The sequence below is a fragment of the Phacochoerus africanus genome, chromosome 1 (genome assembly GCF_016906955.1).
Source record: "Phacochoerus africanus isolate WHEZ1 chromosome 1, ROS_Pafr_v1, whole genome shotgun sequence".
Lineage (NCBI taxonomy): Eukaryota > Metazoa > Chordata > Mammalia > Artiodactyla > Suidae > Phacochoerus > Phacochoerus africanus.
Genome location: NC_062544.1, coordinates 146093393 through 146108210, shown reverse-complemented (window position 1 = coordinate 146108210; position 14818 = coordinate 146093393). Strand labels below are relative to the sequence as shown.

At 39.8% G+C, this 14818-nt stretch overlaps 1 protein-coding gene across 19 annotated transcripts in view; it reads right to left on the bottom strand.

The window, feature by feature from the left end:
- Positions 1 to 14818, bottom strand: part of SETD5 (SET domain containing 5) — a 93483-nt gene that overhangs the window by 22026 nt on the left and 56639 nt on the right. For 13 of the 19 annotated variants that reach the window (XR_007134895.1, XM_047779825.1, XM_047779871.1 and 10 more), the window contains 8 exons: positions 14490 to 14607; positions 13160 to 13269; positions 12060 to 12312; positions 11613 to 11693; positions 9825 to 10082; positions 8149 to 8469; positions 7505 to 7747; positions 1811 to 1940 (listed from right to left, as the gene is read on the bottom strand). Coding sequence is in view for 18 of the 19 variants with exons in the window: in XM_047779825.1 (XP_047635781.1) it covers positions 1811 to 1940; positions 7505 to 7747; positions 8149 to 8469; positions 9825 to 10082; positions 11613 to 11693; positions 12060 to 12312; positions 13160 to 13269; positions 14490 to 14607 (1514 nt within the window). In the remaining variant the exon portion in view is untranslated. The remainder of the gene's footprint in view (positions 1 to 1810; positions 1941 to 7504; positions 7748 to 8148; positions 8470 to 9824; positions 10083 to 11612; positions 11694 to 12059; positions 12313 to 13159; positions 13270 to 14489; positions 14608 to 14818) is intronic. The other 6 variants (XM_047779905.1, XM_047779817.1, XM_047779886.1 and 3 more) reach the window with 1 other exon arrangement.

Genomic DNA, 14818 nt, shown 5'->3' with positions numbered 1-14818 from the left:
TAACATACAAAGTATAATCCAAATGTGGGGACAGAAAAATAAAAAGTCAATAATTTGAAAATAATTATTTTTAGTAGCCTATGTTTTTCCCAGTATCATACAGAATTTTAATATAAAGCCAATACTGGAGTTCCCGTTGTAGCACAGTGGTTAATGAATCTGACTAGGAACCATGAGGTTGCAGGTTCGATCCCTGGCCTTGCTCAGTAGGTTAAGGATCTGGCATTGCTATGAGCTGTGGTGTAAGTCGCAGACATGGCTCAGATCCCGCATTGCTATGGCTCTGGCCTAGGCTGGTGGCTATAGCTCCGATTTGACCCCTAGCCTGGGGACCTCCATGTGCCGAGAGAAGCAGCCCTAGCAAAAGGCAAAACCAAAAAACAACAACAAAAAAGAATTTGAATATAAAGTCAATATTACTAGCACAAATCTCCTTATTTAATTCAAGTTCGCATTTACTCAGGGAGCAAATATCAACAATGAGGTGGTTTTTATGGAAATCTGAAATATTATCATGTTAGCTATAGCCTTGCATGAACCTCAGCATCTTATTTATTTACTTTTAGGGCCACACCCATGGCATATGGAAGTTCCCAGGCTGGGAGTCAAATCAGAGGTACAGGTGTTGGCCTATGCCACTGCAATGCCAGATCTGTGCCACATCTGTGACTTACACCACAGCTCACAGCAACACCGGATTCTTAACCCACTAAGCGAAGCCAGGAATCAAACTTGCATCCTTACAGACTGGGTTCATTACTACTAAGCCACAATGGGAACTGCTAGTATTTTGTTTTGATTGCATAATATTCACAAAATTGATTCTGAGATAAACTTACAGAAATCACAGGGAACTTTTCAATTAAACTAGTATTACCAAGGAAAACTTTGGTAAAAAGACTATCCCAAAGAATGTTAAGTTGGCATCACAAGTCCATGCATCAGTGCATTCAAATGAAATTCAATGAAAATCGCTCCAAGTGTCACTGGAAAACAATGGATGGACTAGATGATTTTTCAGGACTCTCTAGTTTGAAAACTCATGAGGACTTCAAACTGGATTCAAGGTGATGCCTCCTAAAAAAATTTATACTGGAGTTCTGTGGTGCAGCAGAAATGAATCCAACTAGGAACCGTGAGGTTTCGGGTTCCATCCCTGGCCTCACTCAGTGGGTTAAGGATCTGGTGATGCCTGAGTTGTGGTGTAGGTCGCAGATGTGGCTCAGATCCTGCAATGCTGTGGCTGTGCTGTAGGCCGGCAGCTGTAGCTCTGCCCTAGCCTGGGAATCTCCATATGCCGAGTATGAAGCCATAAAAGGCAAAAAAAAAACAAAAAAGAAAAAAAACCAAACCTAATTGGGCAGACTCTTTTGAAAATCACCATTTCATAATAATTTCTCATTTATTTCAATCATTCCCTGCCCCTCCAAATAAGTTCCACCCAATTCAATCACCTATAATTTTGATTCTTTCCTGAACAGTGCCCACCTCCACATCTTTCTTGCTTATTTCCCCTCTTATTAACTATGGCAATAGGTTTCCTAAACTTACTACTTTATATATTTCTAACCTTTTTATAACCATTCCTGCTGTTATCTGTACACTGTCTAGTTCCTTCTTTGTCGTCCTGGGAAAACTGATTCCTGACTTGAGATCTCTCTTCCTCTGTAAAGACAGATATAAAGTAACTATTTAGAGAACAGTGCTATTTCTTTTCTGTGGCAGACCTTTAAAGTATGCATACTGAAACTTTTTATGTAGACCCTAAATAATCATTGCTCATGTATTCAGAAAGGTTTGAGACACGTACCTGCATTGTCTTTGCAGATACTAGAAGAGTTACTATTCTCATTACTTTGGTATAGGTGCTGAGTTCTAGCCTCTTGGGGTACAGATGATGTTTGAGTCATCCCTTCTTCCAAGGCTTGCTTTATCCAGCGCTATAATGGGAAAAGAAGCAGAGAATTATTAATAATCATTTAAAATCATTTAGTTCACCTATTTTAAATGCATTAACCAGGTCATTACACATCGAATGGTGAGAGAAACAATCTAACACATTCAGGTCCACAGTCAAGTATGTTTTGTCTTGTGCTTCAGCATTTTAGGATACTGCCCCATTAATTCTTTCTATAGGGCACAAATGAGAAAACCTGGATTATACAGAATAAAGTCCCATTAAAAAAAAACAAACCAAAAATACAGACATATTATTTAAGTTTTCACATTGCTTAAAATGAGATAAATGGGAAAAGATAAGGAAGAAATCTCATCATGTATTTAAGAGAGATTCTTATCATACATGATAAAACTAAGTGCACAGAAGGAAGATAAAAGATCTCAAGAGTTGTCTGCCTTGTGCCAGGGATATCTGAAGAAATAATAGAAAAGATTCACAAGAAAACTTTGGATGAGAATAAATAGTTCTTCACTACAAGTACCTAAAGATGTCCAAAAAGTCTCTCAGAATATCCTATGAGTTTCCCCTCCATGTTAAGTAGTTTGGTTAAATTACGCATGAATAATGCAAATCACCAGAATAAGTGACCTTTTGCAGAATCAAAAAGAAGAAAAAAGTCAAAAAGGGCTCTCTAGTCAGTCACATTTTTTGTCTTGAATACTGGAGTCTAAAACGATGGAAACAAATTTAGGTTAGAATGCATCCTGTGGAAGAGAGAAAATTTCTTACCTGTAATTGTGTTCTCTTAAGATACAGAGCTGTAGGTTGCTCACCACTCTGTGGTTCTCCTGCCCTGACATAAGACAGATCGAATTTTGATAAACATCAATTTCTGAGTCAGACCCTATCCCAAATAGGAAGAGCAAAGGTGATTATAACTTTACACCTTTAGAGAACAAATATTACAGGTAAGTAAATATTCTCTTTAACAAGAGAGCAATTCTAATAGATTTATGCTCTCAAATAATTATTTCTTAGGAAATAATGTGAAAAAACCAAGAAATCATGTAAATAGCTTTGTGCTCTGCTAAATGAAAGCAAAAATAAAATTATAAATATGAGGAGATAAAGAATGAATAAATATCTAAAAAAGAGAGCTCGACAGTCAACTGAATCACATCAACATCTTAGGGTATGACCAGGTCCCTAAAAAGTAAAAAAAAAAAAAAAAAAAAAAGCCAAAGGCCAAGTATGAACTAACTCTTTTATATATAAAATACTGAGATAAAGACGAACTGTCAGAACCATAGCTCCTTACACAGAAGAGAACTCGGAGGTCATCTTGTACAAAGTATTCATTATACATAGAGATGGGGGAGAATTAGGCTCAGGAAGACAAAATGAGTCAAAATCCTTTGTTGTAGATACCTTAGGACAAGTTTTTCTTTTCAGGGCAGATGACAGGACTCATTTGGGGTCGCTGTGCTTTCCTCTAAAAGAACTTAATTTCTTATATTCCCAGGTTCAAGTAGATACACCCATAAAAGACCTTATAATCTGGGTCTGAGGACTACAAAAAGGGAAAATAAAGCCAGGACAGAGGTAGTCTAAGGAATAAGATGCTGCTCTGGTTAGCTTAAGGTCAAACAAAAACATGATCAAACCCATTCCTCCTTCCTCTATTGTATGTCTACACAATATTGTAGGGCCCATAATGAAGGAATGTGAACAGCTTCTTGTATCTAACAAGTTCCAATCACTCTTATTAGATAACAAATTAACTTTAGACAACTTTCCCCCCCTAAATTCTAGCTATGGTTATTAAGGTCAAAAGAACCTTCTCTGAAGCTCTGTATCAAAGAGTTTTTTTTTTTTTTTTTTTTGTCTTTTTGCTATTTCTTGGGCCGCTCCCGCGGCACATGGAGGTTCCCAGGCTAGGGGTCGAATCGGAGATGTAGCCACTGGCCTATGCCACAGCTACAGCAACGCAGGATCCGAGCCGCGTCTGCAACCTACACCACAGCTCACGGCAACGCCAGATCCTTAACCCACTGAGCAAGGCCAGGGACCGAACCCGCAACCTCATGGTTCCTAGTTGGATTCGTTAACCACTGCGCCATGACGGGAACTCCAAAAGAGTTTTTTTTTAAGAAGCTTAATGATGGGCAAGAGGAATGTCTTAAAGAGTTTCATTACGATGGAGAAAGAGCAAAGAACTAATTTGGGTTTTAGAGTCCAAAGATCTGGACTGAAACTTGGCCATGCCTCTTACTAGATGCCTGCCTCTGGGCAAGTTACTTAACACTTCTGAGCCAAAGATTCTGGATCTGTAAATTAAGCCAAAAGCCCAATTTCACAGGGTTATCACAAATGCTAAGTGAGAGAATGCATGTGAGGAAAGCTGGGAGCTTAGTACTGGGCACATATGTTCAGTGAGGACTTGTTCAACTGAATTTCAGTGCTATATAGAGATACACAGATTAATAACCCTCCAGTACACACAATGAAATATCAATGCAAAGCACGGTGTTACATTTTCAGTCAGGATGGGAGACCAAATGTCCCACACGTATTATGCCTAGAAGGTAAACTTAGAGCTTGAACAAGAACAGGGAGGGATACTACTGAAAAGTTTGCTAGCCACATATAAATGCTTCTATTCTAAAATAACAAGTAAAAATCTAACAAAAGATACACCATAACATGCTAGTTAAGAACTCTTATTCAGTTTAACTATAGAGATATCATCAAACATTTTGACAAATACTCTAAGAATCTAGGTGCAAATATAATAAGCAACTTTACACTGCTTTTAACATATGAAGCTTTTCAGTCAGAGATGAAAGAGTAAGCCTATTAGGAATATAAACTGTTTAAACTAATAACAAGGAGGATGGTCATTCTCATCTAACTTACATTCTCATTTGAGGGATTTTTATAAATTTATTACAATTTTATTTAATCATGGAAATCTTAGGTCCTGCACTACATGAATGAGTACTTTCTAACCAATCTTAAAAAAAAAAAAAAATCTTCTCCATCCTTACCTAGGATAAAGCTGAGTTCAATGAGATAAAAATACAAGTCCCAAATAATAAGCAGGTAAAGAAGGCTCTAAGAAATGGACTTTCTATCATATCTGAAGTCACAGTTCTACATGTTTTTTTATTTCCACACAACTCTACTACTTGGGGTAGCAAGATGGAAACAGAAAGACTATAACCCAGCATCAGAATGATCATGTCATTTCAAATAGCATGGCTAGACCATACTCTTTACAATTCAGACTATTAATCTGTAGTAATAATTGTCTAACCTTTTTTTCTTTTTCTCAGCCATACCCACGGCATATGGAATTTCTCGAGCCAGGGATTAAACACACCGTAACAGCAACTTAAGCTGGTGCAGTGACAATGGATCCTTAACCCACTGTGCCACAAGAACTCCTGTCCCCTTAAGATAACAAATTGTAATATCTGAGTTGACAAAAGTTAATATCCTAGTTCTATACCCAGAACAAAAGGAAAAAATTTATTTTATTTCATATATGTATTAACCCTTCTTTTGACTTGCTCCTCCAAACAAAAGACCATATTTATAGCTTCTCTAATTGTTCAATACTACTCTGAAAATGTAGTTAAGATTCTGAGTTGTTGCTTTTTTTTTTTTTGGTCTCTTTAGGGCCGTACTTGCAGCATATGCAAGTTCCCAGGTTAGAACTCGAATCAGAGCTGCAGCTGCTGGCCTACACCACAGCCACAGAAATGACGTTCGAGCTGCATCTGTAATCTACGTCACAGCCCGTGGCGATGCTGGATCCTTAACCCAATGAGCAAGGCCAGGGACTGAACCCACATCCTCATGGATACTTGGTGGGTTCTTAACCCGCTGAGCCAAAATGGGAACGCCACCTTTTTCTTTTTTTTTTTTTAACAGCCCCACCCTCAGAAGGAATTGAATCTAACCCCCAGCTGAAACCTCTGCCACTGCCATGGCAATGCCAGATCCTTTAACACATTGTGCTGCTCCAGAGATGGAACCCATACCTCTGCAGCGACCTGAGCCACTACAGCCTGATTCCGAGCTATTACTCTTAATGAGAGATGGGGCTAAACGCAATAAGGAGTTTAGTTTTGCATGCCATACTTGGAGTTAACAGAACTTCCCAATTATTACAGAATAAGGTTAATCATAATGCTCATTAAATGGCGAATACTTTTTTCTCCTTTTGAAATAGCCAGGATAAGTAAACTGGTATCTCCAGAGAGCCAACCATCCTTTATCATTTTGGCAAATTTCTAGTCTTATTTTCTTCCTAAGAAAGTTGTCAGTGTTTTCATTTCTGATACCTGAAAGTTATTCATGTTATTCCATTATCCACAAAACCTTCTGGTAAAGATTTCATGGTCAAGTTTCTCTTTAGGAGTTTTTCCACTTAAGAATTTCCCCTAAATAAACCACTAAGTGACTCAAACACTTAGATAAGATGTGTAATTAGGAAAGGCTTTCTTTGTTGTATGCTGCTCATTCAGTGGAAGTCCCCTTCCTTTGTGTACAGATCCCTGTTGCCCTCCTCCCCTCCATATCCCACACCACTGTGGCTCTTCTTTCATGCCCCCTCCCCCCAAGAAATAATTATCTGCTCTTTGGGAAAAGAGAAAAGCTTTAAGTTTGGAGGAGTCAGGGAAGACCTGCCTGGAGCTGGAGACTTCATCACATCAAATAATCTATATGCAGCATCCTCATGTACGTGATGCCAGTGGAGGAGGGCAATAGCAGACACTGAGGAAGGCAGCCTGAATCCAGATCTGAGGATAAGAGAAAAGGGTGTTCCAGGGAACAGACTCTACCTCAAAGGAAGACCAAATGAAAGGGTGCTCTATACTTGTAGAAACAAAAACGTCATAGGTCTGAGGGCATGATTTATTCTTGAGACACCTTTGGAAAATATGCAGGGCTTTTGGGAATTAAGAAAGAGCATTCCAAAACCAAACAACCACCAATACTACTGCCACTAGATCCAAAAACAATATGTAACTACAGGGAAAAGAGAGAAAGAGAAAAAGAGAGGAAATTTTATAGTAGGTTTCATAATCACTAGGGAATAAACAGTCCAACTTGTCATTTGATCAAGGAACAGAAATTATGCCGATTGTAATAGACTTTTCCTCTATTCTCATTCAAATGATAATATCAATTGAATTCATTCAAAACACAATTTGATCACTTTTTACTTGTGCAACAGTGCTCTAGAGTACCTGGGGCCCAATCTCACACAATAATCACAATGGACATGTTAACCAACACCACAGAGCACACACAAAACATCCCTCCCTACTCAGTCTCCAACTGCTGTGTGTTCCCAACTCAGTAACCTCAAGGGCTTTCAGAAAAGACGTCAGTGAATACTCACAAATTGAGTACCAAAAATACAGTATACATCACCGACCCTTAATGCATTAGAATTCACGGCTTAACAGCTAACTCATTGTAAACTCACATGGGTAGAGTACGGCTGTCTAGAGAACCACGTTAGATATGTCACCATTACAGGAATCCTAGGTTAAAAAAAACAAAAACAGGAACATGTAAACACAAACATACCTTTTTACAGGAGCTGAACGTGCCATCAGGCAGAAGTGGCCTTCGACGCCTCTCAGGGATAAAGGGTGAGCCAAAGCGAATGTAGTGTTTGGGGGTGGTGCAAATTAATGGGGAATGGATAAGACCAGGTAGCATGTTCAGGGTCGTTGCCAGTACAGTTGGGTCCGTGGTGATCCGTAAAGGGCACTCAACAGGGCATTCTTGCTTCTCTGCTTTGTCATTCAACCATTCTGTAACTAGATACTAAGTTAAAAAAAAAAGGATGTCAGTTAATGCTGCAGATGTCAAAGTCAGAGGCAGCAGTGTGGTTCATCTAGAAACTAGGACATAGATAGATACAGCAGCTGCAGGAAGTATGAATTGTGCATTCAGAGCACAAGAGTGTTTTCTTTCACCTTCTCCAAGACCACTACGGGAGGAATGATTTCAGTTATCAGAAATTTAAGCTCTGCCTAAAAATTATGGAAACAATAGTAAGGTAGCAGGGTGGCCTCAGCCTTTTGCAACTAATAGCCATTTTATCTAAAACTTTCAATCTAATAATTCTTAGATTATTTTTTTCCCCCTGGGGATTACAAGTCCTTTCACTTTACTAGGCCACACCTTTTGCCAGACTACACTTATGAAGATATACTTGAGCTTACCTTTTTGGTTTTGGGGTATTTAGACGTAGCACGGTTGACATGGGATCCAGTAACTGATACTACAGTTGGGTCAGACCCTGTTAATTGTCTATTTTCTCCTGAACTGTCGACATTCCCTGCTTCAGTAGGAGTTACTGAGCTGTTAGTTGCTCCTTCTTCTAAGGCAGCTTGTGACAATTCTGCCTGCTGTGCAATGGCCTGCTTTTGACGCTTTAGTCTTTGGGCTGAACTGGTCCGGTATCGAGAAATTCGACTCTTCGGTCGGGGCCTAGAGGGCTTTGCTGGAGGTGGTTTGGGAACTGGTTTTTCTGCGGCAACATCCTATAATGATAGCAAAGTCAACTGCTTACCAGAAATTTCTTGTCAGTAAACATTCTGGTCAGTTTCCTATTCACTTTAAGCATTCTAAATGTTTACTGGTAAAAAAAAGTGAGCATTAAAAAGTTTCAGGAGTTCCTGTTGTGGCTCAGTGCGTTACAAACTTGACTAATATCCACGAGGATGTGGGTTTAAAGCCTGGACCTGCTCTTTGGGTTAAGGATCTGGCATTGCCATGAGCTGAGGTGTAGGGTGCAGATGTGGCTCAGAACCCACATTGCTCTGGCTGTGGTATAGACTGGCAGCTGCAGCTCTAATTCAACCCCTACCCTAGGAACTTCCATATGCCGCAGGTGTGGCCTTAAAAAAAAAAAAAAAAAAAGCAAAAGAAACCAAACAAAAACCCCCATTAATTTCAACTGTAATCCTTACAAAATTGATATATTAAAATCAGCTAAAGATGCAATAACAGAATGTCTCGGTTAATTATTTCTTGCTAATAAGTATTTACAAAATAGGCCAAAAAGTTGAGAATAGCCACCTAATTTTTAGGATTCTCAACAGAGAAGATAGTTCTTCCCTTTGTTTTCCCTCAGATACTGAGGTTTTAGCTTAAGGCTTAGAATTCATGGCTAAGGTAGGAAAAGGAAAGGAGAGTTAATTCTGAGAATCCTGTGAAAGGTCAGGTATATAACCGTGCTATTCAGAGGGCCAAAGAGAAGCAAAATGACTAAAAAAAAATTTTTTTTAAACAGCCGCACTTGCAGCATACGCAAGTTCCCAGGCCAGGGATTGAACCTGCACCTCCACAGGGACCCAAGCTGCTGTAATTGGATTCTTAACCCACTGTGCCACGGTGGGAACTCCCCAAATGATTTTTAAGAACTTACCACCAAGAATTTATCTGGCATTCTAGTCATTCAAATTCTGTCTCTCCAAATCCCACAGATTGGCTGATAATATTTTTATTTTTTTGGTCTTTTCCAGGGCTGCACTAGCAGCATATGGAGGTTCCCAGGCTAGGGGTTGAACCAGAGCGGTAGCTGCCAGCCTATGCCAATGGCCACAGCAATACCAGATCCGAGCTGTGTCTGTGACCTACACCACAGCTCACGGCAATGCTGGATCCTTAACCCACTGAGGAAGGCCAGGGATCGAACCTGTAACCTCATGGCTCCTAGTCGGATTCGTTTCCGCGGCACCATGAAGGGAACTCCCAGATTGGCTGATTATAAACCGCCCTATTTACTGCAATATAACGCGAAGTTGAAAATGCTGACTACAAGCATTCGAAAAAGATAGGTAATAGACATAAGCAAAATTGAGGCTGTCTTGGGCCTGAAGTCAAGTCATCTTACCCCTGCTTGGGAAGACCTCCGGGTGTTTACTCCAACACTCTGTGGGTTGCTTGGGATGGCAATGTTTGAAACTGGGTTGCTAACTTCAGATTCAGGGGTTTCATTTTTTGTTTCTTCTCCCATAGGAGTCTCTGAGGTAGAGGTAGTAACCTCTATGTCAGAGCTGCTTTGTTCCAAGGGCTGATCCCGCCGCTTCTTTCTTTTCTCTAAGTTTTCAAAAGCATGCATGATGGCTTCAACCTTCCTATCTTCCCGAGTCTAGAAAGAAATAACATTAGCATAGAAGGATGCTTCAACCAGGAGAAGGGGACAGCTTTTCACAAGTATTATTAATGGAAATTCATGGACATTTATAGAAACCACAATTAAAACAAGACATGTATCTTGCAGAACATAAAATAAATACTAAAATGAAAGCGTTTCATTTTAAATGTTGCAAAGAGTTGCAAAGGAAGGCAAGGTCAAACTTGAAAGTCTCAGAAAAGGTCAGCTATTTTGAAACTTTTTTTTTGTCTTTTTGCCTTTTCTAGGGCCGCTTCCTGCAGCATATGGAGGTTCCCAGGCTAGGGGTCGAATCGGAGATGTAGCCACTGGCCTATGCCACAGCCACAGCAACGCAGGATCCGAGCCGCGTCTGCAACCTACACCACAGCTCATGGCAACGCCAGATCCTTAACCCACTGAGCAAGGCCAGGGATCAAACCTGCCACCTCATGGTTCCTAGTCGGATTCGTTAACCACTGCGCCACGACGGGAACTCCTGAAACTTTTTTTTTTGTCTTTTTGCTATTTCTTTGGGCCGCTCCCTCGGCATATGGAGGTTCCCAGGCTAGGAGTCGAATCAGAGCTGTAGCCGCCAGCCTACAGCAACGCGGGATCCGAGCTGTGTCTGCAACCTACACCACAGCTCACGGCAACGCCGGATCATTAACCCACTGAGCAAGGGCAGGGACCGAACCCGCAACCTCATGGTTCCTAGTCGGATTCGTTAACCACTGCGCCACGATGGGAACTCCTTTTCCTGAAACTTTTTAATACAAAAGAAAAACAGCAATCAAATCCAATTTTTCTCTGCATTTTCAGAATTAAAAAAAAAAATTCAACTAGATTTTCTTAAGTAGCTTCTCAGGGACAGAAATAAACATGACTGGTTTCAGCCATGAAAAACATTTTTTGAATCCATATGGGTCTCTTTTTTCTTTTTTAAATGGTCACATGCATGGCATACGGAAGTTCCTGGGCCAGAGATCAAATCTGAGCCAGAGCTGTGGCAACAGTGGATCCTTAACAGAGAAAGTAGCCAAAGCATAGATATGTTATTTCAAAAAAATTTTTGGAACAAGAATGCTGTTAAGAAATCTCTTGGTGGAGTTCCTTTTGTGGCTCAGAGGTTAATGAACCAAGACAGGATCCAGGAGGACATGGGCTGGATTCCCTGCCTCGCTCAGTGGGTTAAGGATCTGGCATTTCCGAGAGCTAAGGTGTAGGCCAGAAGCTGCAGCTCCCATTCTACCCCTAGCATGGGACTATCCATGTGTTGTGTGTGTGGCGCTAAAAAGCAAAAAAACAGAAAACAAAACAAAACAAAAAATTAAAACTAAAACTATCCTCATTTAAGTTGGTGAACTATGTGGATCCATGTCTGTAAAAAAACATAATGGAATCCACTTTACAGAGAAGACCCAAACTGTGACCCAGAGGTGATGGTATATTAACTTATCAAAGAAGACACATTCAGAAGAGAAGGGGTATACATGCTACAGGCTGCAGAAATCAGCAGGTACCTACCCTCCTGCTATGAGCTGGGTTCTCCTGGTCATCTATAACCTCTTCTTTTTCTTCTACTTTTTCTTCTGGATTGTCTATTTCCTTTGAGACAGAGGCAATATTCAGCTGTACTCTTAGGCTCCAAGAAAAATCAATCCTTGTGGTTCCCTCCTCCAACCCTGGTAACTTAAAACTTTCTAGAAACAATTTCTAGTGCTTTATATTATCCATGTGGGGTCATATGGTGATAAACCCCCTTCTCTGACTGAAACTTGAAAAAGTACCTGAAAGAATGTTCTTGACATTGAAAAAAGTCAGAAAGAATGAATGAAAGCACACCCACCTTGATAAGAAGGGTAGTAAGTGTTACTATAGATTCCCTACATAAAACAACATGTGTCAAGCTAGAATATTCCTCATTTGGAGAAGATCAACATCATAGCAACATCCTCTGACCAAGGAGTTTACCTCATGGTCACTGGATACAGTTACTTTCTCAGGAATTTGTTCTGGTTGCTGGTTGTTATCCTCTTCTGGAGCCTCATTCTGCTGCTCCATCTCTAGCTCTTTCCGTCGTGCTTTTCTACGCCTTGTCTCTGCTCCGATGGTGGGTAGGCTTGGAGGAGGTGGAAGTGGCAGTTCTGCAGCATTGGGATTTCTTTTTTGTATTGGGCAATTCCGGTTCCCCTTGTGACATGCACAGTCCACTTTATAATTACTGCTCCAGAGAAACAACCAAAAGTGCTTGTCTCAGTACCCTTGAAAATCAGTTATATTACCTATTCATTCTCTTGAAATTTTACTACAGTAATTTCCTCTGATATTATCTTTCAGAGACATTAGAGTCCTACAGATATTTCCAATATTCTGTGTTTCTCTATAGCCCCAACTCTTCTCCTACATATCCCACTAAATTCAATTCTTCCAACAGTCTTTATGCTATTTAGTTGGCAGTGAATCAGTGACAGAGTCTACAGGGGCCATACTTGTGTCTACTTTCACAATGTCTTTACTTTTACCTTCTGAGACTCTATTTAATACCTTTTCTTATATCTGTGTTAAACATCAGTTTACCACATAACCCCTTTTTGCCTGAAAGGACCAAAGGGAAAAAGCATCCATTTAATAAAACCCATCATATAATCATCTATGACTTGCCATGTGTTCTTTCTGCATTGTCATATATAGAGATTACACGATTTGAATGGATGGGGCGAATTTTTGTATTCTTATTCTATATGATCCCTGGTACAGGTGCTGTGTGTATAATAACAGATAATGCAATTTCTGAGAGTACCTGGTAATGTCCTTTGTGTTATTCACTCTACAGAGGTGTAAGTGAAAACAGCCTTGACTGATGAACAATATCTCACTGTACTTGTGTCTCTTTAAAAAACACCCTGAGTCTATTCTTCCCTCCACAATTTCTAGGCAGAAAATGCACTACTTATGAAAAGACTAGGTGAAAAAAAAGAGGAGGAACTGTAAGGCACAAAAGCAGACTTAATAGAATAGCTTAATGTGTAAGACAAGGCCATTCATGTTAGCAAAGGCTGTGGAGATCTTACCAGTTACTATACTCATAATCAAATGCTATGGTGACCTCAGCATCCTTGGTGATGGCAGACACAGCATAGATACAGAGGTGAATCATCCCATCTGCAATCATATGTCGCACCTGTGTGAACAACGCTTAAGGTTATGATTTATCAAAAAGACCAGGAATTCTCCATAGGAGGATAACCTTTTACCCAAATATCTCCCCACTTAAAGTTATGGTAATCTTGTTATTTAACTACATCATTTCATTTGAAACTATCATAATAATTGAAAACTTATGATATTTCTAGAAATAAATGGAGAAATTTTGAGATATTAGCTATAGGGTTAAGATCACTATTCTGTATCTTTTTAAATTTATTTATTTTTTGTCTTTTTTCTTTTTAGGGCCACACCCATGGCATATGGAGGTTCCCAGGCTAGGAGTCTAACTGGAGCTACAGCTGCCAGCCCATGCCAGAGCCACAGCAATGCCAGATCCCAGGCAACCTCATGGTTCCTAGTCGGATTCACTTCCGCTGTACCACAATGGGAACTCCCGAAGATCAATATTCTCTATCTTAAAGTTATTAGTTATAAGAGAAAATTAAAATTCTTTTGTAAGAACTCTGTAGATTTGCTTCCTGCATTTGATGTGGTTGCACTCATTATGCAGAATACAGACTAATGAATGATAGAAATGTCTAGAATCTCTCTTACAACCCTAACACCTAAATTCTAAAAAACTGCAACTACACACCTTAGTTTTGGCCAAATAATATCATCTTCTGTTATATGATGATTATTTAATAGAATCTCATTGACTTTTCATCCTTTCTAGCTTGTTCTCTTTAGCAAACGCTAACTTGCTTTTTTCCATTTCTGTGTTCTCTAAAGAAAATCCATTTCTTGTCCCCATCCTCACAGAAGACAAGCACCATTACTTCGTCTTCTTTTTTTTTTTTTTGCTTTTTAAGGCTGCACCCACGGCATATGGAAGTTCCTAGGCTAGGGGTTGAACTGGAGCTACCGCTACTAGCCTATGCCATAGCCATAGCAATGTGGGATCTGAGCTGTGTCTGTGACCTATACCATAGCTCATGGCAACACTAGATCCTTAACCCACTGAGAGAGGCCAGGGATCGAACCCTTATTCTCGTGGATCCTAGTCGGGTTTGTTAACTACCGTGCCATGAAGGAAACTTCAAGCATTATTACTTCTGTTTTTCATTTCGTACAATTAAAGATCATAACCATTATCTACAGACCTTAATATGGGTGAAATTTTCAGACTGTTTCTTCAGTTGACTTGTCCTTTTGATGGTTCCATTCAAAGAGAAGTTGCTACAAAAATCTTACCTCTGCATTTGGTGTACATGATCTTCTGATGAACCGAGCATCATTACCGAAAGTACGTGCATCCACACACATCTCTACACCATTGAATTTTGAGTAGAAGAGCACAAAGGGATATGGTCTAGGGATATAATTAAAATTCCTGTAATTATCAACACAAATAAAAAGGCCACCCCATGACTTCAAACAAGAAGCATATGCTGACAGAAGAAGCAGCAATCCTTTGCAATGCCTAAACTTGGAAAAACATCACATGCTTGTCTGCTTCTGATTAAAGAATAAGCACAAAGCAAGGAATGCTTGGCTTGGAAAGGAGTCACTGTCACTTTATA